Source organism: Oratosquilla oratoria, chromosome 4 (assembly GCF_046742065.1).
Source record: "Oratosquilla oratoria isolate Oo_2021 chromosome 4, ASM4674206v1, whole genome shotgun sequence".
NCBI classification, from domain to species: Eukaryota; Metazoa; Arthropoda; class Malacostraca; order Stomatopoda; family Squillidae; genus Oratosquilla; species Oratosquilla oratoria.
Genome location: NC_134780.1, coordinates 81350266 through 81377765, shown reverse-complemented (window position 1 = coordinate 81377765; position 27500 = coordinate 81350266). Strand labels below are relative to the sequence as shown.

The following is a 27500-nucleotide window of genomic DNA, read 5'->3' as shown; positions in this document are numbered from 1 at the left end:
AAACTGTTTGCGGATGACAGGGTTGTGTACAGAGAACGGTAAGGTTGATACATGTGAATTACGGCATACAGTCGTCAACATGTTATGGTACAGTGTAAGGAGTAGTGTACTCTGCTTCTTACATAAACGGACACACTTCAATCAGCAACTTTTTGGAAAAGCACACAAACAAGCAAGAATTGCCGAGCTCAAGCAAGCAATCACATTGCAACACGCTGTACTTTTTATGTTTATACATCCGCGACTGAAATAGAGTGAAGGTTGAGTTTTAAGGAAGGTAATTATGTACAGAGCTTGGTAGCATTATGCACAAGCTATATTCAGTTTGTTAGTCAAGTTCTTGGTGGTTAGAGATGCTCGGGAGGACTCCTGTTCAAGAGAGTCTGAATACTGGCGAGAGAAATGACTTAGGGTGAATTCTGGTCTGCAGAGAGAAAGAAGTAAACTTTGATCTGGAAGAGAAAGGGGGAAGGATAAGGATGTTAGGAATGGGAGGAGGAGGAGGCGGGTGAAAGGTGGTGGGAATCGATGAAGAAAAAAGAACTCAATGAAGATAAAAATGGTTTTGGATGAGTAAGGAAGGATAGGGGGAGGTGAGGGTAACAGAGAGGGAGGGGGAGGTGAGGGTAACAGAGAGGGAGGGGGACAGAGAGGGAGGGGGAGGTGAGGGTAACAGAGAGGGAGGGGGAGGTGAATGAGGGAGGGGGGAGGCGAGTGAGGGAGGGGGGAGGCGAGTGAGGGAGGGGGGAGGCGAGTGAGGGAGGGGGAGGCGAGTGAGGGAGGGGGAGGCGAGTGAGGGAGGGGGAGGCGAGTGAGGGAGGGGGAGGCGAGTGAGGGAGGGGGAGGCGAGTGAGTGAGGGAGGGTGGGAGGGAAGGAGGGAAGGTGGCATTTCTAAGCTCTCGTAAAGAAATACCTCTTTGAGTTCCATCTCTGTGTTTAATTTGCTTGTTGCCGAATTGACGATACTAGAGAGTGCGAAGAATCCTTTACCGTAGCTGCAACACAAGATTAGTTAGTCAAAAAATAAATAGATAAAAGGTGTTCTAAACGCTGCATCACAAGTTCCTCGCTCGATGGGATGGGGAGAAGTAGAGCTGAAAGAGATGTCCATTGTATGAAAGCTGTAGAAAAGTTACGGACTATTTTTTTTTATCAACTATAATGTAAAGTGGTCCACGGCGCCCCCAGAGGGGTCCACAGAGGACTCCATAGGGGATCCACAGAGGACTCCATAGGGGATCCACAGAGGACTCCATAGGGGATCCACAGAGGACTCCATAGGGGTCCACAGAGGACTCCATAGGGGTCCACAGAGGACTCCATAGGGGTCCACAAAGGACTCCATAGGGGTCCACAAAGGACTCCATAGGGGTCCACAAAGGACTCCATAGGGATCCACAAAGGACTCCATAGGGGTCCACAAAGGACTCCATAGGGGACCCACATACTGAAAGATCGTAGTAATGGGTGGGGACCAGACGATTTTATTCAGTGTTGAAGAGGCCTCCGGGAAGTTAGGAACTGTTCTGCTTAAGTAAAGGATTCAAACCAAGATCGAGAATCATTGGTGAAAATATCAGTTATGTTCAAGGTGGTGCAAGGACCTTCGGTAATGCATCAGTAAGCAACCCAGAGGATCACATTCTGCTTATCAATCTTAATTCGGATAATGTACTTGAATTATTTGACCCCAATTCAAGTCGTAATTGTTATGACAGATTAAGAAACTTCCTCCCCATTACACTGTATATTAGTGTCCGGTAGGCTTTGCAAACTTTATTCTATCATATTTTATTTAGATGAAGGAAGAAGGAAGAGAAAAACCAATTCCTATTCCAACCCGCAAATCGATGCTCAATATATGACTTAACCGTTTATACAGGAAACCACTCCAGTTAGCCTGAGTACTTTAGCCTAGTTCAGAATGAATTCATTCAGTTTCATTCAGAATACACGTGGCCATTGCTAGACAACAAGTACTTAGTGATAACCGGACACTAATGATATGAAACGATGTTCTAAGAGTTTCGCGTACGTTCACGAAGGCCTTGTAACCTTAACTTGAAGGATACTGGGACTTACTAGTCAGTGATGCGTTCCCACTGGTCCCGAAGATAGTCCCAAGCCAAGTAGCGGCCGACGGAATTGTACGCTACGGAGCGGAACACACTGGAGGCGTCCTGCTTCCGGACGCCCAAGTTGGGGGTGAAGGCAATGTCCAGGTACCTGTTCAGAACGGACCGTTAGTGACGTTAAGGGCCATTTACACGGTCAAACGGTTTGCCAAACCCGGTTTGTCAAACAAGTGTTTGAAGTGATCTTTGAAGTGATCTTTGATCGTGTGAATGGGGTATTTGATTGTCAAAGACGTTTGACAAACGCATTTGACAACCAAATACCCTATTTGCACTGTTAAACATAACTTCAAACTTGTTTGACAAACCGGGTTTGACCGTGTAAACGGCCCTTTATCATAAGGTAAGAGATGAAACAAATTTCCTCGAAGACTCCATCAGAAACACCATGTGAAGATGGTGCCTTTGTTAGTATGACTATTTGCTTGTTAGAGAGTAGTACTACTAAAGTCTCCCATCCTCACATGTATTTCTTTTGATAGGCTTGTCGGCATCTGCCAATTACACACAAGGCTCCCCATGGTGATGTCACCGTAATGAGATTAAGAGGTTCAGTCAAAGTAATTTCCTAAACATCAACAGATGTTCAATGGAAGATTTCCCTAACAAGATCTTATTGGGAGACAGGATCACATTCCACTCAAGAGACCTTTTATGGTTTAGATTAATTCTTGAAATTGCTAATTTAGTTGTCATCTTGCTAAATGCCAGCCGGGAAAAAAAACTTCCTAAGTTGTAACAAAATACCTTATCTGAAGGATAACTGATGTTGGTCTTACGAAGATACTCACCTCGACAGGAGCCAGATCTTCTTTGTGCATCCCATAGCTGAGAGGAGTTTCGCTTTCTCGGAGCCCACATTCGAGGCTTGGTACTGATTCCAGGCGAAATCCCACTCCTCCTTGTCTCCATGCTTGATGGCTGTACAGTACACTACCGACTTCAGGTTGGGCGATATGCTGTGGACACAAAAACGGAGAAAAGTTAATGGTCGTTGGAAAGGCTGAGGACGCCAGTGACGTCATGTCGATGAAGAAGCTTAAGATGCCAGCGACTTCACGACTTTGGTGAGGCCGATTAGTGACGTCATGTCGTTTGAAAGGCTGAGGACACAAGTGACGTCATGTCGATGAAGAAGCTTAAGATGCCAGTGACGTCATGTCTTTGGTGAGGCCGATTAGTGACGTCATGTCGTTGGAGAGGCTGACGAACTAGTGACGTCATGTCGTTGGAGAGGCTGACGAACTAGTGACGTCATGTCGTTGGAGAGGCTGACGAACTAGTGACGTCATGTCGTTGGAGAGGCTGAGGAACTAGTGACGTCATGTCGTTGGAATGCCGGTGACATGGGATGAGAGAGTAATATGTTGTCAAAAGATAAACTGTAATGGCATGTCGTTAGACTGAAAAATTCAGTTATGTCACTAGAAAGGGTGAATAGCTCAATGACACGAAATAGTTCAGTGATACGGCGTTAGATAAGATAGAGATGTCAGTACGTCAAGTTGCTACAAAGGAAGGTCACCCCAATGACATTATGCTAGAAAGGATGAAGATGCTGATGGCGTCATGGCATTAGAGGGCTCAGGAATGATGGTGATGATTGAAAGTAAAGAATGGTGAGGGAGGAAGAGGGTGGCAAGGGAGGAAGAGGGTGGCAAGGGAGGAAGAGGGTGGCAAGGGAGGAAGAGGGTGGCAAGGGAGGAAGAGGGTGGCAAGGGAGGAAGAGGGTGGCAAGGGAGGAAGAGGGTGGTAAGGGAGGAAGAGCTGGCGTTAAGGGAGGAAGAGCTGGCGTTAAGGGAGGAAAGAGGAGCGATAAAGAGGGGAAGAAGGGGGTAAGGTAGGAAAATTTGTTAAGGGGAGAAGGATTTAGTAAAAGAGGAAGGTAGTGGGCAGAATACTTGGAGGAATATTCTCTATCACAGTTTGTTACCTCGAGGAAGGACTCGCACAGTTGAAATAAACAGACCGTGGAGAATGCAACTCCCAACTCCTCAGAGAGTAGTTTACGATATTACTCCGTAGTTCACCCCACTCAAAGGTTCAAATTCCCCCATTGAAATCATCTTCCTTTCCCACCTGCTGTTGTTGGGGTTCTCCATCCACATCTTGAAGAGCTTCTTGGCGTTGTAGATGCAAGGTTCATGGTCCAGGGAACAGGCCCAGGACACGGCCTTCACACGCTTGAACTGGTCCAGGTGAGGGTCGTTGATGTTATCGTCAAACCCGACGGAGTCGTAGAGGGGTATCAACAGGGAGAGCAAATAGTCCTTGGGAACGAAACAAAAGAAATTATATTGATGGCGATGACAATCATTAGCCCCAATTCACATTAGCAGTTCTAACCGCCTCGGTTCAATTACAGTGCAAGTCAAAGGAGGCGTTCACACAATCGTGCAGGTTTTCCCATGACCACGCGGCAACACTGACGTACCTTGAGCGCTCCATAGGCTCCTGTCCTGGAAAGCATGGAGTCGATGTAACCCATGTTGGAGAGGGCAGAACTCCAAGGCACGTACTCAGTCTCCTTACTCAGGTACCCGTTGATCTCCAGAGCAGTCTCGTAAGGCACAATACCTGTGGGTGAAAGGCGGAGTCAGTTAAGATGTGGTGTCCATCGTGAGTCCGTCCCAGTGACTGCCAAAGAAGTTTACGTTATGGCATCACCCTCTTCGCTGCACCTGATTGGCTGTTGCACTGAGCGTTCGAGTTGTCAGCTAATCAGGCGTCGTTGTGACAAAGATGTTGCTATATCGTGAGGTTTAGATTCACTGGGATGTACTGCGGAAGCTCTATAGCGGCTAATAAGGAAAATACTCAACCCAACTGCAACCTCGTATGTGGCATGGTCGACAAGGGCAACACCACTTAGCTGTAGGAGTGAAATGCTATATCTCCTCTCTCAAGGGGACGGAGGATAGATGAAAAGAGTTTTGACAAGATGTCAGATCTAGGTCTGCAAGGCAAGGATAATCATCTCTATATACCAAGGGCTTTTCCCCCCCTTATCAGGGAGGCAGCAAAAGTCAAAAGGCATGTACCCACTCCCATCCTTTTCATTCCCATTCATTCCACTCCCGCCCACCACCCTTTCCCCCCACTCCCATCTTAGCTCCTCATGGATGTCGGGTCATCCTTGTATCCCGCCCACTGCCCTGGGTCAGAAACAATGCAACAAGACAGCACATCCAGAGCAAGGCCGCTTCACCGAGCATTCCATAGGAGTCATCTCTGCCAAACAATAATAACAACAAGTTCCTTTTGAGGTTACCTGCTTTGGCCAGATTTAGTACGTCATCAATGAGCTGCGCTCGGTTGATGACGTTGATGACGGTGTGGTCTGTCATCAACTGTTTGATGAGAAGGTTCCAGTTGCGCTCCTCATAGTTGACCCTGTAGTAGCCCGTCTGCTGCAAGTTGAAGATGACCCACCTGCAGAGGAGAAGAGGAACAGGTTAACGTTTTCCGTACCTTGTAGTATTGTTCTTCCACATATAAACAAGTAAAAATATTGCTTTTGAACACTTACATTACATGGTACGTACGCACTGAACATACATACCAAAGAATTCCTCCCTTTAATTGGTTGGGGGCCTATTCAGAACAAACAAACACACACAAACACAAACACACACACACAATACCCATCCAAGAACCCACTCATTGCCCTTCCATGTTAGCATCTCGTGGATAAAGGATAATCCCTGCTCCCTGCCACACCACTCTGATCAAAGGCAATGAAGGGAGGCCCAGCGCCTCCACAGCGGGGCTTTACAGTCTGAGCTCCATTCCCGACCCTAACATAAGCTCTGCTAGCATACAAACTTGACTTCCCTAACCTCCTACCCGATCCAATACATCTGCAGTACATTCCACAACTTCTTTCTGTCCACGGTTTCATCGCCTTATCCAAATTCATACAAGCCCCAAAGACTCGACTTCAACCCGCATCTTGCGCTTCTATTAACATCAGCCCATCTGCTCCGTTTACCCTCTCCTCTCACCAACCACCCTTGCCCATGTATACTTGTTTCTTCTTCAACACTGTATCCCCTGGCAAACGATGAACATACTTATAATGAAGTTGATAATTAGATAAATAGTTAAATGGATTGAACGGATAACCAGATAAACAAGGGACTCTGAGGTCGGCCCTCCCCTCTCCCACAACTATAATATCGAATTAAACATACTTGTCAGCGCTGGGCATTCCAGAAACTGTGGTATCGGCAGTCCCCGGGATCCAGGCGGCGGCGCTCGTGTCCGTGAAGTTGGGGTTGTCCTCTGAAGTAAAGGATAACGGCACCCACCACTTGTAATCGTGGGTATCCGTCGAGTTCTCGTTGCGCACCAACAGGAAGCGTTCCTATGAAAGAGGAAGGGCTGGTTTTATATGGGAGCTAGTTTTTTTTTTATGAATTAATAATTGGTGTTAGTAAGGCGGTGTACATGGAATAGGATAAGGATTCAGAGAGAAGGTCCGTTTCCAGAAGGAAAAGTGGAGAGAGGAGAGGTCTTTGTGTCTGTTCTATTAAAGCGAACTGCTTTGGTGGAATTGTTAGACGGCGAAGGCGAAAAAGTAGGTTGTTGCAGAGGATTTAATAAGCAAGGCATTTAAATAAAATGTAATATAGTAAAGGAGATAACGCTAGGGTAGATGGGATGCAGTCCTTATTCATTAGATTACGGTGGGTTAGAGAAACGTCCCCTGTTCTTAAACCTATCAGTGTTGTCTCTCAAGTGTCTGTTGCGATAGTGAGACGAGTCCCAGGGACATTAGGTATAATCTTTAAATGGTGTTTCGGGTGTTCCTCCCAGAGATTTTTTTTTCCAGAAGTTCAGCAGTGTGAGGAAGAAATCTCTCGCAGACAGTAGGATGGAAGCATCGAAGGGGTGGGGTACTGTATACAGAGTTGCTTTGTCGGCTCGTTCGTTGCCGGTAATGCCAACATGAGGTGGTATCCAGTAAAAATATACGAACATAAAGTGGGAGATTCGGATAGGCTAAGAATAGATTTCTTGGATCAACGAGTGGTGGGAGTGGAGGGCGGAAAAACTGTAGGACACTGTCCAAGTCAGAATTATGTAGGGTCGGGTTGAGGGGTCGTGAACACTAGGAGAAGTACAAGGTCGTTGATTTGTAAAATGGAGTTGGGGAGAAGCGCAAGAGGTGGGGAAGAGGAGAAATGCGTAGACAAAACGAAGAAAGCGGAATGGGAGAAAAAAAGAGGATGGATATTGTGGGGGAAAGTAGAGAAGTGAGGAAGGGGGAAGGGAGAGGAGGGATCGAGAAAAGAAATAGGAAAAGGTGGGAAAGTACATCAGGAAAGGCAGGGGTAAGGAAAAAGGAGAGGGCAAGGAAAGTTGGAGGGGCAAGGAAAGTTGGAGGGGCAAGGAAAGTTGGAGGGGCAAGGAAAGTTGGAGGGGCTAGGAAAGTTGGAGGGGCTAGGAAAGTTGGAGGGGCTAGGAAAGTTGGAGGGGCTAGGAAAGTTGGAGGGGCAAGGAAATTGGGAGGGGCGAAGACAACAGAGTCTAAGAAAGGAGGTGTAGCTTTTAAAATTTGCACCTTTAAATCAATTGCCCTCTTTTGGGGGTTTATTCTGCTAAGGTGGGAGACCAGACAGGAGATGGGGAGACGAGATTGAGAAGTTTGCAGGAGTGACGTGGCAGAGGTTGGCGCGGTCGTGTGAATCAATCATGGAATGCTATGAGGGAGGCCTTTGTTCAGCAGTGGACTCAGGATGGCCGATTTGATTTGATAGCTCCGCCTTTGTAACGAACGAGTTAACATATACTCTTGCGTACATCACATACCTGTGTGACCTTAGCAGTCCCGTCGTCGTTGACCTTGACTGTGACCACCGGGTATCCCATCTGGAGGGTCCACGTGTCCATGATGGTCTTCGCCGTCAGGTCCGCAGGGAGAGTGCCGTCATCGTGCGCAGCCTGCGTCAGGTACCGCCAGAGGTCGTCCTGCTCCGCGCTGTCGTACTTCCTGTAGGAGGTAAAAAGAACGTCATCTACCGAGGAATGTTGATTCAGTCACTTCTTAATGACAGGGTTTTGTTGTTATTACCATCCTTGCTGGTGAAATTGTTGATAATTCATGCTTTGTGTAGAACCTGCAAGATCTACGCGAGCCGCATCGCTACGGCCTAAGCCGCCACATTTTCCCTAACAAGATAACACCTCAGCATCGAAACGTTGTAATAGAGTAAATATGCTTAACAGTTAGGGCAAAGGAGAGTTGCCGATTTACTTACATAACGGTGAGGTATCTGGCGAGTCCCTTTCTGAAGGAGGGCTCTGTCAGGAAATGGTTCATCATTCGGATAATGGAGGCACCTGCGCAGAAGGAGACACGTTTTTGTATTAGAAAATTATCAAGACCTATTCAACTTGTTTACCCCTTTTCCTGTGCAAATGTCTGGATATTTATTCTGGTTGCCGTCAGACAATTATATTCAACTGAATGAAGTCCCTCGGGTAGTGTTAACGAGGTCCGGTGGGTGTTATGTCAGAGGAACTGCCTCACGACCCTTATCATTACCTTCCCAATATAATCAGGGTGACAAACGAGGTTAGTTAGGATATCATGTCCTTTAAAATGGTACATCCCGAGACTCTCACAATGAAAACACAAGTATCTATTCAAAATGGCTCTTTCCCCTTTCGCTGCGCTAGGAGGGGGTTTTCTCAAAGCTGAAGAAAACCTCTATGTACACCCACCTACACGCAGACACGTACATACCTATACACACGTACCTTTAGAATAGGAGATGCGGTCGAAGATCTCGTTGATCTGGTCTGGGTTCTTGACGGGGATGCTAATGGGGTGAGAGGACTCGAGGCAGTCGAGCCTGAAGACAGACTGGACATCCATGATCACAAACTGCTCCTTCATCTGCCACGACTTCTCCACCTGGCAGAGAGAAAGGTTGTTGTTGTTATAGACTATAGTTTAACCAGCGCTTCTATCCTCGTGGACAATCTTGCGACGTTGTCGTGAGAATGGGAGGAAAGGTGCGAGGACAAGAATGTGTAGTTTTTATGCAAGGGTTACCTGATCTAAAGCAGTTGTTCTCCAGCCTGTTTTCTAACGTCTCATACTTATGTAATTCTGCTTGACATCCTCGAGGTCACTTCAGCAGTGAATAGCAGTGAATAGAATTGAATAGAATTGAATCAGCTGTGAATAGAATTGAATAGAATTGAATCAGGAGTGAATAGAATTGTCTAACACTTGCTAGTGCTAGTTTTTGGCCTGCCCGTGACCCAATTTGTGTGGAGGCGAGAACTTAGATTAAGAACTAATCTAGAACGAATTTGTGTCGATTAGCTATTGAAGGTCACTAGCGTTTCTTTAAAAGATAAACAAGCCGAATTGTAATTGATGGCTAAGTGAATAGATGTAACAGTAGATGAATAGGTATCTGGCTAAAATAAGCTGTAGTGTATCACTGTTCTGTTTTGTTCACATTAGTTGGGTGCAGAAAGATATTGTCAGAGAGAGAATCGGGAAAGGGGTAGCTTGCACAGCAGATTGATTTAGATGTGGTAATCACAGGATAGAATGTCTAAAATCACTCGCTAATTAATCGTTACCTATTGTTGACCAAGACATTTGTTTGAGAGTTCACCCAAGTCGTCCGTCATACAAGACATATTCCTTTATTGAAAACATGTCCTCATTTGAATACCGCGAATGTTAACCCCGTGTAAATATAAATGCTGAAGCGGTTATTGGTAATTGTTTACTTTAGAATGCCTTCGACACCTGCTCCGATTTAAAACACCGTTCTGGAGAGTAAATACATAATGGTTAACTCTGTGACAGATCAATTCGTTTCATTATATAACTAAGAGTTTGACTAGATCATCTTGAAAGGGAAATTATCAGTTCGACAGATTCTCTCGTAGTTGTGGGAAGTGTGTGTTGTTCGGGGTTGTTCTTGTTCCCTAGATCAGTGGTTCTCGAACTTTTTCGTGAGCGACCGTATTTGGAACGTTTCAGTCTCTCGCGACCCAGAATAAAAAAAAAAAAAATAAAAAAAATAAAAAAAAGGACAGTGATGTATACCCTTTACTTTGGAAAAAAATAATATGCACAGCTTTTCTTTAACAAAACTAAATTAACAGAGGATGAACACACATTACATAAGTAATGTGCGGTTAAAGGAAAAATCTAATTAGTCAAGTATTTGAAATACTCTGAAAACTTGAGAATTTTCCCTTTGTCCCTGCGACCCATCAAAATTGATCTCGCGACCCAACTTTGGGTCGCGACCCATAGTTTGAGAACCACTGCCCTAGATTGTCTGGTCGAGCAGTCCCGTCTCCCAAGGGAACGCTATGGCTGGAACGGAGTTTTCCCACAAATTCCTTATATAATGTGTTATTAGCGTACATGATGATTGCAATTCAGTCTACCATAATATGTTGTATAGTATGGAGTGAAGCGTTACATCCTGGACAGCTATCTGCGATGAGGTCATCCATCCTCTTTCGTTAACTCGGGGCTGGATGGTGGCCGCACTGCAGCTTAGCAAAGTGGACTCTGTCCTCTCGTGGAAAAGTGGATTTAAGAGGGATGAATACCAAGGGGTTAACAACATCGTGAAGAGTCCAAAGACTTACCGCGTCGACTCCGAGGTACTCCAAGAAGGAGGCGAAGCCCTCGTTGAGCCAGAGGTCGGTCCACCAGGAGGGAGTGACCAGGTTGCCGAACCACTGATGGGCCAGTTCGTGGGCGATGACGATGGACACGCGCTGCAAGTTGGAAGCCGCAGAGACTTCGGGATCGTAGAGTAGGGCCGTCTCTCTGGAGGAAGATATTAGGAATGATTTTTCTATTGCATTTAATGCTGGGTCAGTGGACAAGGTGCAGGGTCAGTGGACAAGGTGCAGGGTCAGTGGACAAGGTGCAGGGTCAGTGGACAAGGTGCAGGGTCAGTGGACAAGGTGCAGGGTCAGTGGACAAGGTGCAGGGTCAGTGGCCAAGGTGCAGGGTCAGTGGCCAAGGTGCAGGGTCAGTGGACAAGGTGCAGGGTCAGTGGACAAGGTGCAGGGATGACCCGTCATCCAGGAGGTGCTAAGATAAAAGGGAGGGTGGAGGGGTGTGGAGTGTATTCAGGGATGGAATGGGTGGGAATGATTTTATGCCTAGCCTTGGTATATGTATGTATTTAATGCTATTTTTGATATAATTTTCTTTAATTATGTTCTGTTCGGGATCGTAGTGTAGGGCCGTCTCTCTGGAGGAAGATATTAGGAATATTTTTTCTATTGTATTTAATGTTATTTTTTATATACTTTTCTTTGATTATGTTATTCTATTTAATTTTGTTATTCTATTTCATTACATTTTATTTTACTTTATTTCTTCCAATTGCTTTGATTTGATTGTGCTCTTGAACTCGTCCAATTCGTAAGGAAGATTGAAGCTTTGGTAAACAATGGGACAATAATACCTAAAGGTTGTTTGGAAAGATTAGGAGGAAAGAATTTATTGACCTGAAATCAGTTTCCAGTTCTTATATGTTAGTGATTCATTGAGCAAGTGAACTATCGCCCCAGATATCAAAGATGGCATCCCCCTCATGAGTGTGTGTGTGTGTGTGTGTGTGAGTGTGTGTGTGTGTGTGTGTGTGTGTGTGTGTGTGTGTGTGTGTGTGTGTGTGTGTGTGTGTGTGTGTGTGAGGTTGGGTGGTGGCTTTTGGTGTATGTATAGGAGTCAAAAGCCATCATGACTGTTCAAGAAGGATGAAAATAGATGTGTTAATACGAGTCAGGTTGCAGACTGGGGTATAAAAAAAAAAAAAAAAAACCATTTAGTACAAGAGATGTAGAATGAAAGATCCCAAACCTTCCCTTACCTGTAGGTGATAAGACCCCAGTTCTCCATAGCGCCAGCCGAGAAGTCCGGGACGGCGATCATGTCCTGCTTTGGGAGCGGGTAGGGCACGTTAAAATAGTCGGTAAAGAAGTTGAGGACCTGTGGGCCCTTCTCCCGGGCGTATTCGGCTTGGTCGATGGCATCTTCGCGGGCCCACACTGCCGAGGAAGGAAGGAAGGAAGGAATTAGTCACTCTGTGATTGTGTCCGTTTTGCACTCTCGGCGTTTTGTTCAGTCCAACGCCAGGCAGTAATGGGGTTAACACACACGGCTTCTTCCACGGGCCTCACCAGCGCCGATGGTTGAAAGTCCGTTTGAGTAAAAACGACTTCGGTTACAATGTTTTATTTTTTAAACCTCCAAATATCAAATCATTTTTCTGTCACATATAGCGAACCTGAATGATGAACTAAGATTGTAAACCAATGTTAGACATTACTGAAATGTTCTTAGAGAAGTCTAGATTTCCGTAAGCGAAGTGATATTCTAGTTATTCAAATGGAGGTTGGAGGTTGGAGGGTGTCGAAGGAAAATTAGCCCAGTGTGATAACCCCGTTAGACAAACAGACAAGCAGGCAGAGATGGAGAGTTGAAGATATAGCGAGAGAGAGAGAGAGCGAGAGAGAGAGAGAGAGCGAGAGAGAGAGAGAGCGAGAGAGAGCGAGAGAGATAGCGAGAGAGATAGCGAGAGATAGCGAGAGATAGCGAGAGAGCGAGATAGCGAGAGAGCGAGATAGCGAGAGAGAGCGAGATAGCGAGATAGCGAGAGAGCGAGATAGCGAGAGATAGCGAGAGAGCGAGATAGCGAGAGAGCGAGATAGAGAGAAATAGCGAGAGAAATAGCGAGAGAGAGAGCGAGAGAAATAGCGAGAGAGAGAGCGAGAGAGAGAGCGAGAGAGAAATAGCGAGAGCGAGAGAGAGCGAGAGAGAGAGCGAGAGAGAAATAGCGAGAGCGAGAGAGAGAGCGAGAGAGAGCGAGAGAGAGAGAGAGAGCGAGAGAGAGAGAGAGAGAGAGAGAGAGAGAGAGAGAGAGAGAGAGAGAGAGAGAGAGAGAGAGAGAGAGAGAGAGAGAGAGAGAGAGAGAGAGAGAGAGAGAGAGAGAGAGGAGGGGGGGAGACGAGAGAGCTAATACTTACCTCTAAAGAGGGCGTTAGTGCTGTCGGAAGAGTTCCTGTAGGCGAAATCCGACACGACGAAGGCAAGGAGGTAGGTGGACATGGGCACGGTCGTGTTGAAATGGTCCCAGAACCAGCCGGGTTGTCCCTCACTGTGGAAACGAGGAACCACATGAGCAGAGAACCGCAAAAGGAGGGAACCACGTACGGATGGAACCACATACGAAAGAAACGGTACGAGGAGAGAACCGCATAAGGAAGAAACCACCCAAAGGGGGAACCGCATAAGAAGGGAACCGCATAAGGAGGGAACCGCATAAGGGGGAACCGCATAAGGGGAGAACCGCATAAGGGGCGAACCGCATAAAGGGAGAACCGCATAACAGAGGTTCGCTGAGATGAGGTCGTGCACACAGGTGTAATGTAAGGAGTACAGGTGTATCGTTACGTAACACATTTGGTCGAAATGTTTGCAAACATGACTGCCCACGAATGTGCGCACATAGTGTGACAAACACGGAAATACGGAAACAGACACACAAACACACGCACACGCTGACAGACGGTCACATAGACGGCCACACACGTACGGACACAGACAGCCACACATACAGACGGCCACGCAAACACACAGACTCAGACGTACACAAACACACAGACGGCCACACACAAACAGACTGCCACCTAGACAGAAACACAGACTGATAGACACAGACAGAAACAGACGGACACACAGACAGAACAAACCACAGTTTCTCTTCGCATCATACTAAACTCTGGAGAAGATCCACACAAGTCACTACATAGAGCAGTGGTTCTTAACCTGTGGGGAATTCCCCACTGGTGGGGAATGGCGGAGTTGCCAAGTGGGGAATGACCGGTCGGACAGAAGAACCACTGTCTTTTCATATGTATTCTATTTCCATGTGATAACTGTTAGTAAAAAATCTAATATATGCAAACAAAAATTAAGGGCCGTAAAATGGCACAAAAGAGCAAAGCGTATATTTACGTACTAAACACTGCATGGGTTAAAATCGAATTTGTCAAAGACCGATGCTGTGGTGGGAAATGGAGAGTTGGCTCACTAAAAAGTGGGGAATTGGAGAAAAAAGGTTAAGAACCCCTGACAGAGGGATGTGGGCGACGCGACTTACATTGGTGTAGTCTCGACTCGGGGCATGTTGGAGATGGCCGTCATGTTCTCCTGTCTCCCGAGGATGATCTCGAAAGAGGCCTTGAGGGCGGGCTCGTCGAAGCAGGGGAAGGCTTTGCGGGCGTCGGTGGGCTGGAACTGGGTTGTGGCCAGCCACCTGCGGGCGGGACACAGGAACGCGTTTCGTTTTTATTCTGTTTTTTGTTTTCTGTTTTTTTTTTAATCGTTTTGTTGTTAATTTTATTTATTTTTTGTTTATTTATTACCTAATAGTTGAGTAGGTAGAAATAGTTTTTGTAGTATTGTCATATTATATAAATATATATATATATATATAATATACATATATATATAATATATATATACGTGTGTGTGTGTGTGTGTGTGTGTGTGTGTGTGTGTGTGTGTGTGTGTGTGTGTCCCCTTTTCGAGGAGTATTGTCGAACATATGAAAAATATACAATAAAAACTAAATAAATAGTAAATATCAATAAACACATGAATGAACAAATAAGTAATAAGAATAATCCGGAAAATTTCCGAAGGGAAAAAAATCCGGGTTCTTCACTGACCTTGTTTTTCCCTCTGCGTCTTTGTATTGGGACCGATAGAACCCGTTCAGATCGTCATTGAGGTAACCCTCGAATTCCATGGAGATCTTGTATCGCTGACCTGCAACAGGCCAACAAGGTAGTTGATTTGAAGGGAAACTGAGCACGTGGTTTATATGGCAACATAGACACAGACAGACAGACAGACAGACAGACAGACACACAGACAGACACACAGACAGACACACAGACAGACACACAGACAGACACACAGACAGACACACAGACAGACACACAGACAGACACACAGACAGACACACAGACAGACACACAGACAGACACACAGACAGACACACAGACAGACACACAGACAGACACACAGACAGACACACAGACAGACAGACAGACAGACAGACAGACAGACAGACAGACACAGACAGGCATACAGACACAGACAGACATACAGGCATACACAGACACAGAGACAGACATACAGACACAGACATACAGACACAGACAGACATACAGACACAGACAGATATACAGACACAGACAGATATACAGACACAGACAGATATACAGACACAGACAGACAGACAGGCATACACAGACACAGAGAGGCATACACAGACAGACAGGCATACACAGACACAGACAGGCATACACAGACAGACAGACACACACACACACACACACACACACACACACACACACACACACACACACACACACATTAAATTGGAACCACACAAGAATTTGAGGCTAGGGAGGATAATTTAGACAATGCGAGTAGAAGGCGGGATCAAACGAACGTTATTTTCTTGTATACTACAATTAGGTTAAAACACCCCCCACCCACACACACACCTTAACTTTACCGCGCTCGAGTGCTAATTCAGCGATCAAAGATCTCCTAAATTGTAGAGTAAGAGACATGAACCCTACAAGGGTTATTCCTTTCCTGTGTACTACATTTAGTTAAACATTTGCACACTTACCAGCTTCGAGGGGGTTGTTGAGATGCGCCACGTAGAACTGTCTTTTGTCGTCGTAGACGTGGCGGTCGATCCCGAGAGAAGTATCGGACGACGCGGCACCAAGGCCCTCCAACTGCGGAGTGAGCCAAACACGAAAATCAGAAAGAGTTGGACACTTTGCGAATAGGATTTTTTTTTTCTTTTCTTCAAGAAAATCTCTACTCGCTGTTAGAATTGCTTGGTGTCATTGTTGTCATTTTCAGATCAACAACAACAACGACGACGGCAACAACAACGGCTAGAGTTTCGTTGAATGGAAACTTGTAACCCCGCCAATAACCAGCAACGTCTTCGGGCCCTCCCAAATATCTCTCCAGGAAGTCTGTCGGGAGACTAATTTACTAGGTCCTAAGCTGTCAGCAGGAGTGTTGACTATGGAAGGAGGGGTGTAGGAAGAGGGAGGGCAAGGAATATGAATGGGTGTTGATCAGGGACAATGGGGGAAGGAAGAGGCAAGAAGAGGATGAGAGAGCGGATGATGAGTAGGAAGGAGGCTGAGGATGTGGAAAGTATGTGGCAGGATAGAGAGGGAGGCAGGAGGGAGGAGAATTCAGGATGAAATTGTAGAAGGAATTGATGGTGTCAGTGGTAGAGGTAATGGTGGTAGTGGTGGTAGAGGTAGTGGTGGTAAAGGTAATGGGGTGGTAGTGTCAGAGGTAATGCGGGGTTGGTGGCAGTCGTGGTAAGGGTAATGTTACTGGCGGTGGCAGTAGTGGTAGAGGTAATGGTGGTAGAGGTAATGGTGGTAGAGGTAATGGTGGTAGAGGTAATGGTGGTAGAGGTAATGGTGGTAGAGGTAATGGTGGTAGAGGTAATGGTGGTAGAGGTAATGGTGGTAGAGGTAATGGTGGTAGAGGTAGTGGTGGTAGAGGTAGTGGTGGTAGAGGTAGTGGTGGTAGAGGTAGTGGTGGTAGAGGTAGTGGTGGTAGAGGTAGTGGTGGTAGAGGTAGTGGTGGTAGAGGTAGTGGTGGTAGAGGTAGTGGTGGTAGAGGTAATGGTGGTAGAGGTAATGGTGGTAGAGGTAATGGTGGTAGAGGTAATGGTGGTAGAGGTAACGGTGGTAGAGATAACGGTGGTAGAGGTAATGGTGGTAGAGGTAATGGTGGTAGAGATAGTGGTGGTAGGGGTAATGGGGTGGTAATGGTAGTGTTAGAGGTAATGCGGGGTTGGTGGCAGTAGTTGTAAAGGTAGTTACTGGCGGTGGCAGTGGTGGTAGAGGTAATGGTGATGTTGGTGAACAGAGCTGGAAGGGTTTTGTCAAGTACAATAGAACTACGCCAAGGCTATATCCAGTATTTATATTCTAATACATTATCATTGCAGGGATCGAATATGGAGATTAATATGTATGTATACATCTGTAAGGTGGTAAGTACTGGCTAGAAAGGTGTCGAGGATTGTCCCAGTAAAGGGCTATCACACTGGGCTAATTTACCTCCAACCCTCGATTAATCGGTAGTACCGCCCACCTCCAGGTGTTTTCTCAACAAAATATATAGAACGTCATTTGATATGCTGGAGGAAAATCATTTTCCGCCAGCATTTCAGATTTTTCCTGAATGCTGCCGGCTGAAAGTCTGTTCCAACAGTCGGTGGAACAAGTGCTGGAAGTGAGCGGTAGCACCGATTAATCGGAGGTTGGAGAAAAAACACGCAAGTGTGATTATCGGGTGACTTGTTGTCACCTTAAGTGGTTCAGTGGGCAGCAGTCACCAGCCAAATCACAAGTCGCAGCTAACTCGACGACAGCTAGTTATGACAAGGATCTGTGCTATAACTAGCAAGACCACAACTAAACAAACACTTGGTCTTACCTGGATCGTATCGTTTTTAGTCTTGATGGTATTGATATGAAGAGTGATGTTGTTGGTCGGCATGAGGACCTCCATTTCGATCTCGACGTAGCCGAAGATGGTGAAGTTCCCGTTGATGAAAGGCTGAAGCCTGACTTTGTAGTGCAACGGCTTCAAGGACCTCGGAAGTCTCACGTACAGCTCCTCCTCCTCCTCCTCCTTGGGCTTCATAGTGGTGGTGGTGGTCGCTTCAGTCGTGGTTGTAGTTGTGGTTGTGGTTGTAGTAGGAGCCAAGGTGGTTGTGATGAGTTCTGCATTGGGCTGTAGAAGGAAATAATTTGTGAATAGAATGGAACAGTGCAGCATAAGGTAGCAACCCTGGGTTACAGTAATTCTGACCTTTGATTCCTGAACCCCCTTCAGCACCCTTTTTTTTTTTCTTAACGCCTGGAGATTTCTTCTTCTTCTCGCAACCTACTAGTTAGCGAGGGAGGTGCGTCTCGATGAGACCCTTCCGTACCGGGTGGCATTTTTATTTTCATTTTTTTTTTCGACTTCCACAAAGAAGAGAGCAGTATACCCCTCACCCCCTTTTCCCAGTCCTGGGTCGGTACCCCAAACCAGGTTTGTTGTTGTTGTTGTCGTCATGTATCTTGGTATACTGGCACTTTTGTCCTTGTGGACAATCTCGCGCCGCACCCCAAATGGGGTCGCCATGCTTTATATACGTACGTGTGTATGTGTACGTGTGTATGTGTACGTGTGTGTGTGTGTACGTGTGTGTACGTGTACTGTGTGTACGTGTACGTGTGTGAACGTGTACGTGTGTGAACGTGTACGTGTGTGAACGTGTACGTGTGTGAACGTGTACGTGTGTGAACGTGTACGTGTGTGAACGTGTACGTGTGTGAACGTGTACGTGTGTGTACGTACGTGTGTGTGTGTGTGTGTGTGTGTGTGTGTGTGTACGCGTGTGTGTGTGTACGCATGTGCACGCGCGCGTGTGTGTGTGTGTACGCGTGTGTGTGTGTGTACGCGTGTGTGTACGCGTGTGTGTACGCGTATGTGTACGCGTGTGTGTATGCGTGTGTGTACGCGTGTGTGTACGCGTGTGTGTACGCGTGTGTGTGTGTATAAGATTGAATCACTTCTTATGTAGATGTTGCTTATACTTATCCCCACATTTTCTTTAAACAACATATAACCAATAATATATGATAAAAGAAATCACGTACGAAACCAGTGGGGACGCGCTCGTGGTTAGATGTTCATAACTGGGGTCAGATGGCAAAAGGGTTTGGAACCACTGCCGTATATAGTTTCATTAAACACTTTGCCCCAATGGTAAATCCTTGATAAAAAGGATAGAGCTCTACCGCCGGAATAGAGGGCGAAGAAGTCGCGCTCTCCAGAATATTATAACTAATTTAGACAAAAAAAAAAAAAAGAAAAAAAAAAAAAAAAAAAAAAACGGCAATTTGGAATTTGGAGCGCGTATAGCCTATACATGCAGTTTCACAAATATTTGGCCTTTTAATATACAGTGTTCAGAACAATATTTTGCAATGCGAGACGGGTCAAATATATTAGAAATCAGAGAATGCTGTCATTCATGTAGCGATTTTCATTGAAATCTAAGAGGGTGAAATTTTTCTCCCTGTTCCTCTCTCTCTCTCTTTCTCTCGTGTGTGTATGTATATATATATATATATATATATATATATATATATATGGTCAATTTATAGTTTCACCCAACCATAGAATTTGACATGTGGCTTATATGTTTATGGTGAGAAATGTTGTGATATGAACGATGGTGTACATCATTTCCGTCGCAAATGCGTACTTTTCAAGTAAGTAAGTATTGAAGTTATGCACTTACGCCTACATCTCCCGAACGATCTGGGGGGACATGTGGGAAATCGGGTAAATAAAGCTTTACCTTAAGGATAATTGCAGCACCATTGGATCGCCTTTTAGCATCTTACCTCTGCAACAAGTGCAATTGGCCCTGTGAAGATCCCACGCGCCGTTGATGTACAGAACAGGGCCAGCGTTACGATGAATCTTGCGGTCGTCATGTTGACGTGTAGGAATACTGTAGCGTGTCGTGGGCCACGAATTCTACACGTATTCTTTAGTTTAGACTATGTAGGTTTGGGTTGTTTGGTCTTGTACAGATGTAGGTCACAGACGACTTTGGGTCTAGATTTTTCTAATAACGAGATAATCTAGGTTTTGTCTAGTTAGTTCTTAATACTGTCCATTATTCCCTGCTAATTGGTCCTTTCTCCTACGTATCTCCGATTTGAAACTAAATTCACATTTGCAAACAGTCGATTAACTGACACTAATGGTTAGTGTCAGTATTCTCCAATTATAATTCTTAGCTTTATCAAGTGTGCTTTAGGTTCGATTCTTAACCTCGTACACGAAAACAGACTTAGCTTCGTCGGGGACGGTCAGTAACACAGCGAAAACTGGCGGTGGACTGAACCTCGCGTATCAGCTACGCCAGTATTGCTCCTGTGTACGGAATCGGATTCGAGGTTTCGACACTGTTTCGAGATTGGAGTCGATAAGCACCTGAAATAGGGGAGATTAGAGACATAACATCGCGAGATAAGTGGGACGGGGCACATTGCCTCCCGACTGTATATAGGTCGAGGAATTTTGACGCATTCCGCTACGTTTGGGAAGGGTCAAGTTCCATACAATGGGTCTTGGGACGGGTACAACAAGCGTCCTGCTCGTTTGTTCTCCTTGTCGTATTCCATTTCTGAGGGTTGGGACAACACGCGTTATTCCATGACATTTGCTCTCTTTTTCGCATTGTACCGCCGATTGAGTTTTGGACGGAACTTGGGACAATATGCGTCCTTCTGTACAATTTGCTCACCTTTTCGCAGTCCACTGTTGACCGTGTAAGGGATGGGGTGTGCATTTTGTCATAACTTGTAAACAATACTACAATTACAGGGTTTCCTTAAAAATGTGGTTATCAATTTGAATATGAATGAAATCATGGTATTTCCCCCTGTAGTCTAGTTTAGTCCGCCATTTACGAAACGTGTCAAAGATCAAGTACATATTTTGAGACGTCGTGTATTTATGTATAAATACTGTGCTCATGAACTTTGATGTACACGTAAATAGTTGTAATATTGCGTATTTATGACAACGCGTAAAGGTAGTCAAAGATTATTGGTGAAAACCTGTTATCGTTGGCAATTTCGTGGTTTCATTGAGAACGCCTTATACATGTTTTTGTTCCTAAAGGGAGATCAATTTCTTGGCAATGATTAAAATCCTTTCATTGTTTGTCTACTACGTTCAAAAGCTTAGATCACATATTTAGAGTCGAACAGATCCTTTACACTTGTTCCACTCGTGATTCCTATTCTTGAAGTATCTGAATCAACCTACTTTAAAAGTCCCATACTTATTGCTTAGTATAATCCCTATATCACTGTATTATTGCCAATGTAGGGGCAACATTGACGAAGGCATGTAGGGGGGAACGATAGTGTAGGGTAAATAGGGAATAGGGTGAATATAATGATCATGTAAGAGTTCCTTTGGGGGATCTGGGCAGTTGGCGAATTTGATAAGCAAAGAAGCTTAACTCCGGTCACCTGGAGCATCATCTTATGGTCTGACACGGCATCTTTTTGAAAAAGGCCTACTGAGATCGTCTTTGGTTTGAATATACAATATATATATATATATATATATATATATATATATATATATATATATATATATATATATCATTATTCTTCAAGCTGTTGGATTAGTTGAATTTATCACTTTATTCAGGAGAGAGACTATTTTTATGGAACACTGCGATAGTCTTTCATGTATATTTATATATATATATATATATATATATATATATATATATATTTATGTATATATATATAATATATATATATATATATATATATGTATATGTATATATATATACATACAGTGTTCCAAAAATATATGTCGCATTCTAAGAACTCGTGTATCATGAACTGCAAATGGTACATACATACACCAAAGGCTCTTTCCCCCTTACACGGGGGGTAGCCAAAAAGAAAAGGCATAGAAACCACTCCCACCCATTCCGTTTCCTATATATTTCACTCCAAATGGTGGGAAGATAAATCTGGTACCATTTAAAAAATAAAAATAAAAATTTCTTCTGTTAATCCTATTATGGATCGGACTTTCCGGACGAACTGATAGCGTGTAATGGCTACCAAGGACTCCAAATCTCACTCCATGCGACTTCTTCGCCCTGGTGGTGTTTGTAAGGCTTGGTGTATATACCTTCCCTTCCCAGAGACGTGGATGACCTGAAGACTCGAATAACAGAAGCCTTGGCAACCATCGACAACGACGCTATGCTAGGTCGCGTTTGGCAAGAAATGGATTATCGTTTGGATGTGTGCTGTGTAACCTAAGGCGCACACATTGGACAACTTTAAAAAATTATAAATAATTTTTTATGCTTTTTGCATTCATATTTGTTGTACAAAAACTTGAAATTATAAGCTCTTACGATATATAAATAGAGTTTTGATATCCTCAATAGTTAAGATATAAAATGTAATGTGACATACTTTTGGAACACCCTACATACATACAGTATATATATATATATATATATATATATATATATATATATATATATATAATGCATGTGTAGTGTGCGTGTAGTTTGCCTTGTACGTGTAGTGTGTGTGTGTGTATATGTATTTTCATGTGTTTTTATTCTTCAGCATCTTTATTTTCTTTTGTTTCAGTTGTGCTTAACACTTCTGACGCCGTATCCACACCGGAGAGTAACTGGGGAACTGCGTTCCTCCGCAGTGGTGGCGGTGACCGAAATAATTGGTTCACAGATTCCTGGCGACGCGTTGCCATGGGCAGAGTTTACAGACACTCGGACAGTTGGACAAACAAATTTCCCGACGCTCTTCGAAGTCTTAAGGTGACGGCACACTAAGCATTTCCCGCTAACATGACATTTGTTTTTTGTTTCTTCGTTTGAGTAGGAACGACTTCGGTGAATTTTTTTTTTCTTTTTTCTTTTTTTTTTAATTTCCAAATGTCAAATTTCCCTCGCGTCATTGTGTGAGAAACGGAATGACCAACAAAGAGAAGTTAAACCTAAAATACGAATGTTAGACCCATTGTTGAGATGTTCTCACGGAAGTCGTTTCTACTCAAACGAAGCAGCAAAAGCAAGTAGCATGCTAGTCTAGTGTGCCGCCACCATTAGTCGAAGTATCCGATAAACCAAAGACTCCGGAAACTGTCGCATTGCATTTCGCGAACAACGGACAAGTGTCCGTTATCGATAGTTTCCGTTGACGTTAGTTTCCGAAGCTGGCGGACATTTTCCCCAGTTACGTGTGAAGCAAAGGAATCTTTTGATAAGAATATCCGTCAGCGAAGTGTAAACAAACGCGATCTCTCCCCCACTATATGTGCTTCTGGTGCCGCGCGTTCTTCTACTGCCGTTATGCAGTGTCCCAGAACACCCCTGATCATGCACAGAACACGTGTCCCACGTGGCCACAGGTGTTTTATTGGTCAGGAGGTACACCTGACGTAATCACTATCCTTAATTCCATCCAATTAACTACCGAGGAGGAGGAGGAGGAGGAAGAAGAGGAGTGGGAGGGAAAGCAATTAGACAGTTGGATGGCACTCAAAATGAGAGCAAAATGTGCCTTCAATTATTGCCAATTTGAGTAGGGAAAAAGATTTTTAGTCGCAGTTCGAGAAGGTCGGGGATTGGAATATTTGGAGGCGATGGACCTCCGAGTAGAATTTTTTTTATTATCATCATTATCATTTTCATTATCATCATTTTTATCATCATTATCATTCCCCCCCGCTCTCCCCCTTCCCTTCCTCTCCTCTCCCCCTCCCTGTCCCTCTCCCCCTCCCTGCGATGCTGCAGATGTGTTCATTAAACATTTTAATGCGTTTATCGACGTATGTCATTATTCTAGCTGTCGTCACACCAGTTGAGGTAAACCCTGTTTGGAGTGGCTATATGGGAGCTTGCCTAGAGAGACCGTGGAGACTGGCGCCGGCGTACGAGTGATGAATATGTATATATATATATATATATATATATATATATATATATATATATATATGTATATATATACATATATATATATATATATATATATATGTATATATGTATATACACATATATACACATACAGAATACCTGTACATTGATTGCTTTAAGGCCAGTATACTTGAATGCTATATCGATTACTTATCTACTTTGTTCCAAGTCGGTAGTTCCTAAAGCCACCCTCTCACACTATGGAGATTTATGGGTTTTACCGCTCCGACGTAGGCGGTTCCGTGAATCCATGAAAAGCACTCATATTATGGAGACATAAGCTCCATCCCACGCAGACTTAGAGGGGGTTGACACGGTCGAACGGTTCGTCGAACGCGGTTCGACAGACACGTGTTTAAAGTGATGTGTGAACGGGGTATTTGGTTGTCGAACACGTTGGTTAAACCCCAAATACCCCGTTCACACGTTCACACATCACTTTAAACACGCGTCTGTCGAACCGCGTTCGATGAACCGTCAGACCGTGTAAACACGATCAATTATATTGCGCAATTTCATTGTCAATACTCTGAATTGACAATTAAATTGACCGTGTATGGGCGATATATCGCCCATACACAATTAAATTGACCGTCTATGGGCAATATATCGCCCATACACGGTCAATTCAATTATCAATTCAGAGTATTGACGATGAAATTGCGCAATATAATTGATCGTGTATGGGCCGCTTTAGAGGTCGTAGCGAGGTCTTTGCCTAAGTTGTCGCGCTTCGGGAGGACGGCGGGAAGGTCCGGATAGGTTTTGGCGGGTTTCAGGAAATTGTGAGCATCCACAGAACTCAAAAATGGAGTCTGCGGCCGGTCAGGTCGGAAATTTGGATGGGACGCTTATGGGACGCCTTCGCCGTCAATATGCGCCGTCCGGTTGGCGTGTTGCGGCGCCTGACGGCGTGCGACGGGGACCCTAGGTCGCCATTCGACCCCGTCCAGTCATCGTCAGACCACGACCATGTATGAAAGTATCCATAGACACCCATGGTTATTTGAGAGCACGACGTCGTGTCGTGGACGGCGCAAGGCGTAAAGTCGATACGTGTGAAACGAACCTTTGGGCAGTGTCACACTATCCGGCTCCGCCGTTGCGGTTTTTTTTTGGGGGGCTAGAGCTTGTTCTCTACGAGTTATTAGACTCTAAAGGTTATGGCAGTATTCTAACCATGGGGAGATTGTGGTCATTATATTAAGTTGTGGCCGTCACCAGGGGATTTCATTAAGCCAGTTGAACACCGGGATTAGAGGGATGTTCGGGTGGGTTGTGTTGGGGGTAAGTCTAATTATAAGAGAACTTCGCGTGGCGAGTGTTTGTTTCAGTGCGTCTCTAACCCGGGAACTCCGCATTCTTTCTCGCTCTACTTAGTGTGGAAACGTGGCACCGCCGCAAGTCCTTTGTACCTTGTCTGCGTATTCACCGTCAACTTCTGCGACATCGATGCGGTCACGTGTGGCTGAATGAAATAGCCAGGGGCCAACCAGAATAGAAGTGCAAGTGCCTATTGGTGCGAAAGGGGTTAGTTTTGCAACTCCGTTTTTTTTTTTTTTTTTTTTTTTAACGCCAAACTATTTTGTTCATATGAATGGCGGGATAGCTGGTGGCATGAATGAATTTTGAATTCTATCATAGTTAACCTATTTGTGCTCGTGTGGATTTTCAGAGTTGAGGGATTTTATTGGGTTAATGGTTAAGGCTATCTCGATTATCCGTTTATGTCAGTGTTACACTGTAAGAGTTTGATGTTAGTTTACAATAAACTGTTTTACTCGGTTAAGGGGGAACATTTCTCATGAATGGGTTCAGCGGTCTCACTTAACCCCGTTGCTATGGTGATGTCCCTGAGACTGATTAACTTGATAAGCGTTATCTGGAGTACAATATGTAAGCACGTCATCTGTGGGAACTGGGTAACATAAGAGTGTAGTTTTGAATTTTTTGTTGTGGACGGACTAATATAGCCAGAAGGAATGTAGGAATTAAATGCTGGTGCGGCCATCTGTTCTCTTAAAAAGAAAGTACAATTGAAAAAAGTGATGATAATCCTTAGGGGAGATTTTAATTGTAACGATATCAACTGGGAAGACTGGAAAGCATGTAATAATGAAAATACACGAGGACGTATTTTTAAATATTGTAATGGATAGTATGATGAACCAATGGGTAAAAGATGCAAGTCGAGAAAGAGGTGCTGGCACTCCAACAAGGTTGGACTTGATACCAAGGAATCAGAAATTATTGGCTCCTTCAAATAATTTATAAAACTTTTCAATCTGCTTTTATTAAAGAGTGGTTTTGTAGAGGAAGGAGATTTGAACAATAATGATGGATTAGAGGATGCAATCCTTGAAATGGTGTTAAATCTCTTAGAATCTGCGTGACAAAAGTTTCAGTGAAATCTGAAACTAGATACTTGAATGCAGAAAACAATTGACAGGCAAGTTTCAGTCTAATTGTGTGTTCATCAAAAGGAGTGATGCCGTAGGATTGGAAAAGGGGCTCATGTGGTACCAGTTCATAAAGGTGGAACTAATTTGATACCTCTGAATTACAAACTTCTTTCTCTGACCAGAACGATAGTGAAATTGTGTGAAAGAGTCATAAAAGATTAGGTGGATGACATACCTTAAAAAGATGAATATTTTTGGTTGATGCGTAATCTCCTGGAATATACTAAATGTAGCCCAAACGGCAACCATACACGAATTCAGAAATAATTATGATTATTGAAGAATACGACACAAGACCCTACGAGTTTAGCTTCTTTCCTGTATAATACAGTTAGGTAAACGCGCGCGCGCACACACACACACACACACACACACACACACACACACACACACACACACACACACACACACACACACACACACACACACACACACACACTCACACACACGCAGGCACACAATCGTATGTTTGTCGAATGGGTTCAGTATCAATTTGGTTGATGCACTTTGTATTCTTTCGGTCTTGTATCTATCCTTCATTTTGTACAAAGACCACACCGCTTCATATTTTTATCTGTGACAAATCATTCCCTCTAAGTGTTATTTATTTATTTATTTATATTTGTTTTTATCATTATTTTATTCAGTTGTCGTCCATGTTTTGAAAAGCCACTTTTATGTTCATCGGTAGTCAGTGCGTCTCGCCCACAATCTTCCCGTGTTTGTTGGATGGGAAATTACCCATGACCAACACTCCCAGACATTTCTTTTGGTTTTGCTTTTGTTTCACTTTTAGCGATTTATTTGATCATTTGCTCATTTTTTTCCATTTCCAAAACTTTGAATCTTTTTGTTGTCGAGTTCGTCTTTCACGCTTGGCCCTAGTCCTATTTTCTCTAGATCGTTTTGAAACAATCCATATAATCATGATCTTTGCATCGTCTGCAAACGTTCATGTAGCTTGGAGTTTCATCCGTTAGATGGAAGATCAAGAACGTTAAGGGTGATTATATGGAACCTTGAGGAACTCCGCACGTCGCCACCCTGCATTCTAACATCTTATCCTTAACTCATGTCCCCATGTATCTGCTCTCAGGAAAGCCCTCATCCATTCAAAGGTTTCGTGTAGATCTTCTACCATGTTGTAATGTCCATATCACTTGCTTATGAAGTACCATATCGAAAGATTTCTTCAGATCCAAGTACACACAATCCA

At 44.3% G+C, this 27500-nt stretch overlaps 1 protein-coding gene across 4 annotated transcripts in view; it reads right to left on the bottom strand.

Moving 5' to 3' along the window:
* LOC143024973 (aminopeptidase N-like) overlaps nt 1–27500 on the bottom strand; it is an 86866-nt gene that overhangs the window by 10519 nt on the left and 48847 nt on the right. For 2 of the 4 annotated variants that reach the window (XM_076184509.1, XM_076184510.1), the window contains exons 4-19: nt 17705–18004; nt 15852–15963; nt 14875–14974; nt 14304–14459; nt 13168–13298; nt 12012–12189; nt 10774–10957; nt 8902–9058; nt 8400–8481; nt 7951–8131; nt 6330–6502; nt 5408–5568; nt 4571–4713; nt 4216–4406; nt 2928–3095; nt 2084–2227 (exon numbers count right to left, since the gene is read on the bottom strand). In XM_076184509.1, coding sequence (XP_076040624.1) covers nt 2084–2227; nt 2928–3095; nt 4216–4406; nt 4571–4713; nt 5408–5568; nt 6330–6502; nt 7951–8131; nt 8400–8481; nt 8902–9058; nt 10774–10957; nt 12012–12189; nt 13168–13298; nt 14304–14459; nt 14875–14974; nt 15852–15963; nt 17705–18004 — 2561 coding nt within the window. Of the gene's footprint in view, nt 1–914; nt 997–2083; nt 2228–2927; nt 3096–4215; nt 4407–4570; nt 4714–5407; nt 5569–6329; nt 6503–7950; nt 8132–8399; nt 8482–8901; nt 9059–10773; nt 10958–12011; nt 12190–13167; nt 13299–14303; nt 14460–14874; nt 14975–15851; nt 15964–17704; nt 18005–19671; nt 19905–27500 lie in introns of those variants that run through there. The other 2 variants (XM_076184512.1, XM_076184508.1) reach the window with 2 other exon arrangements.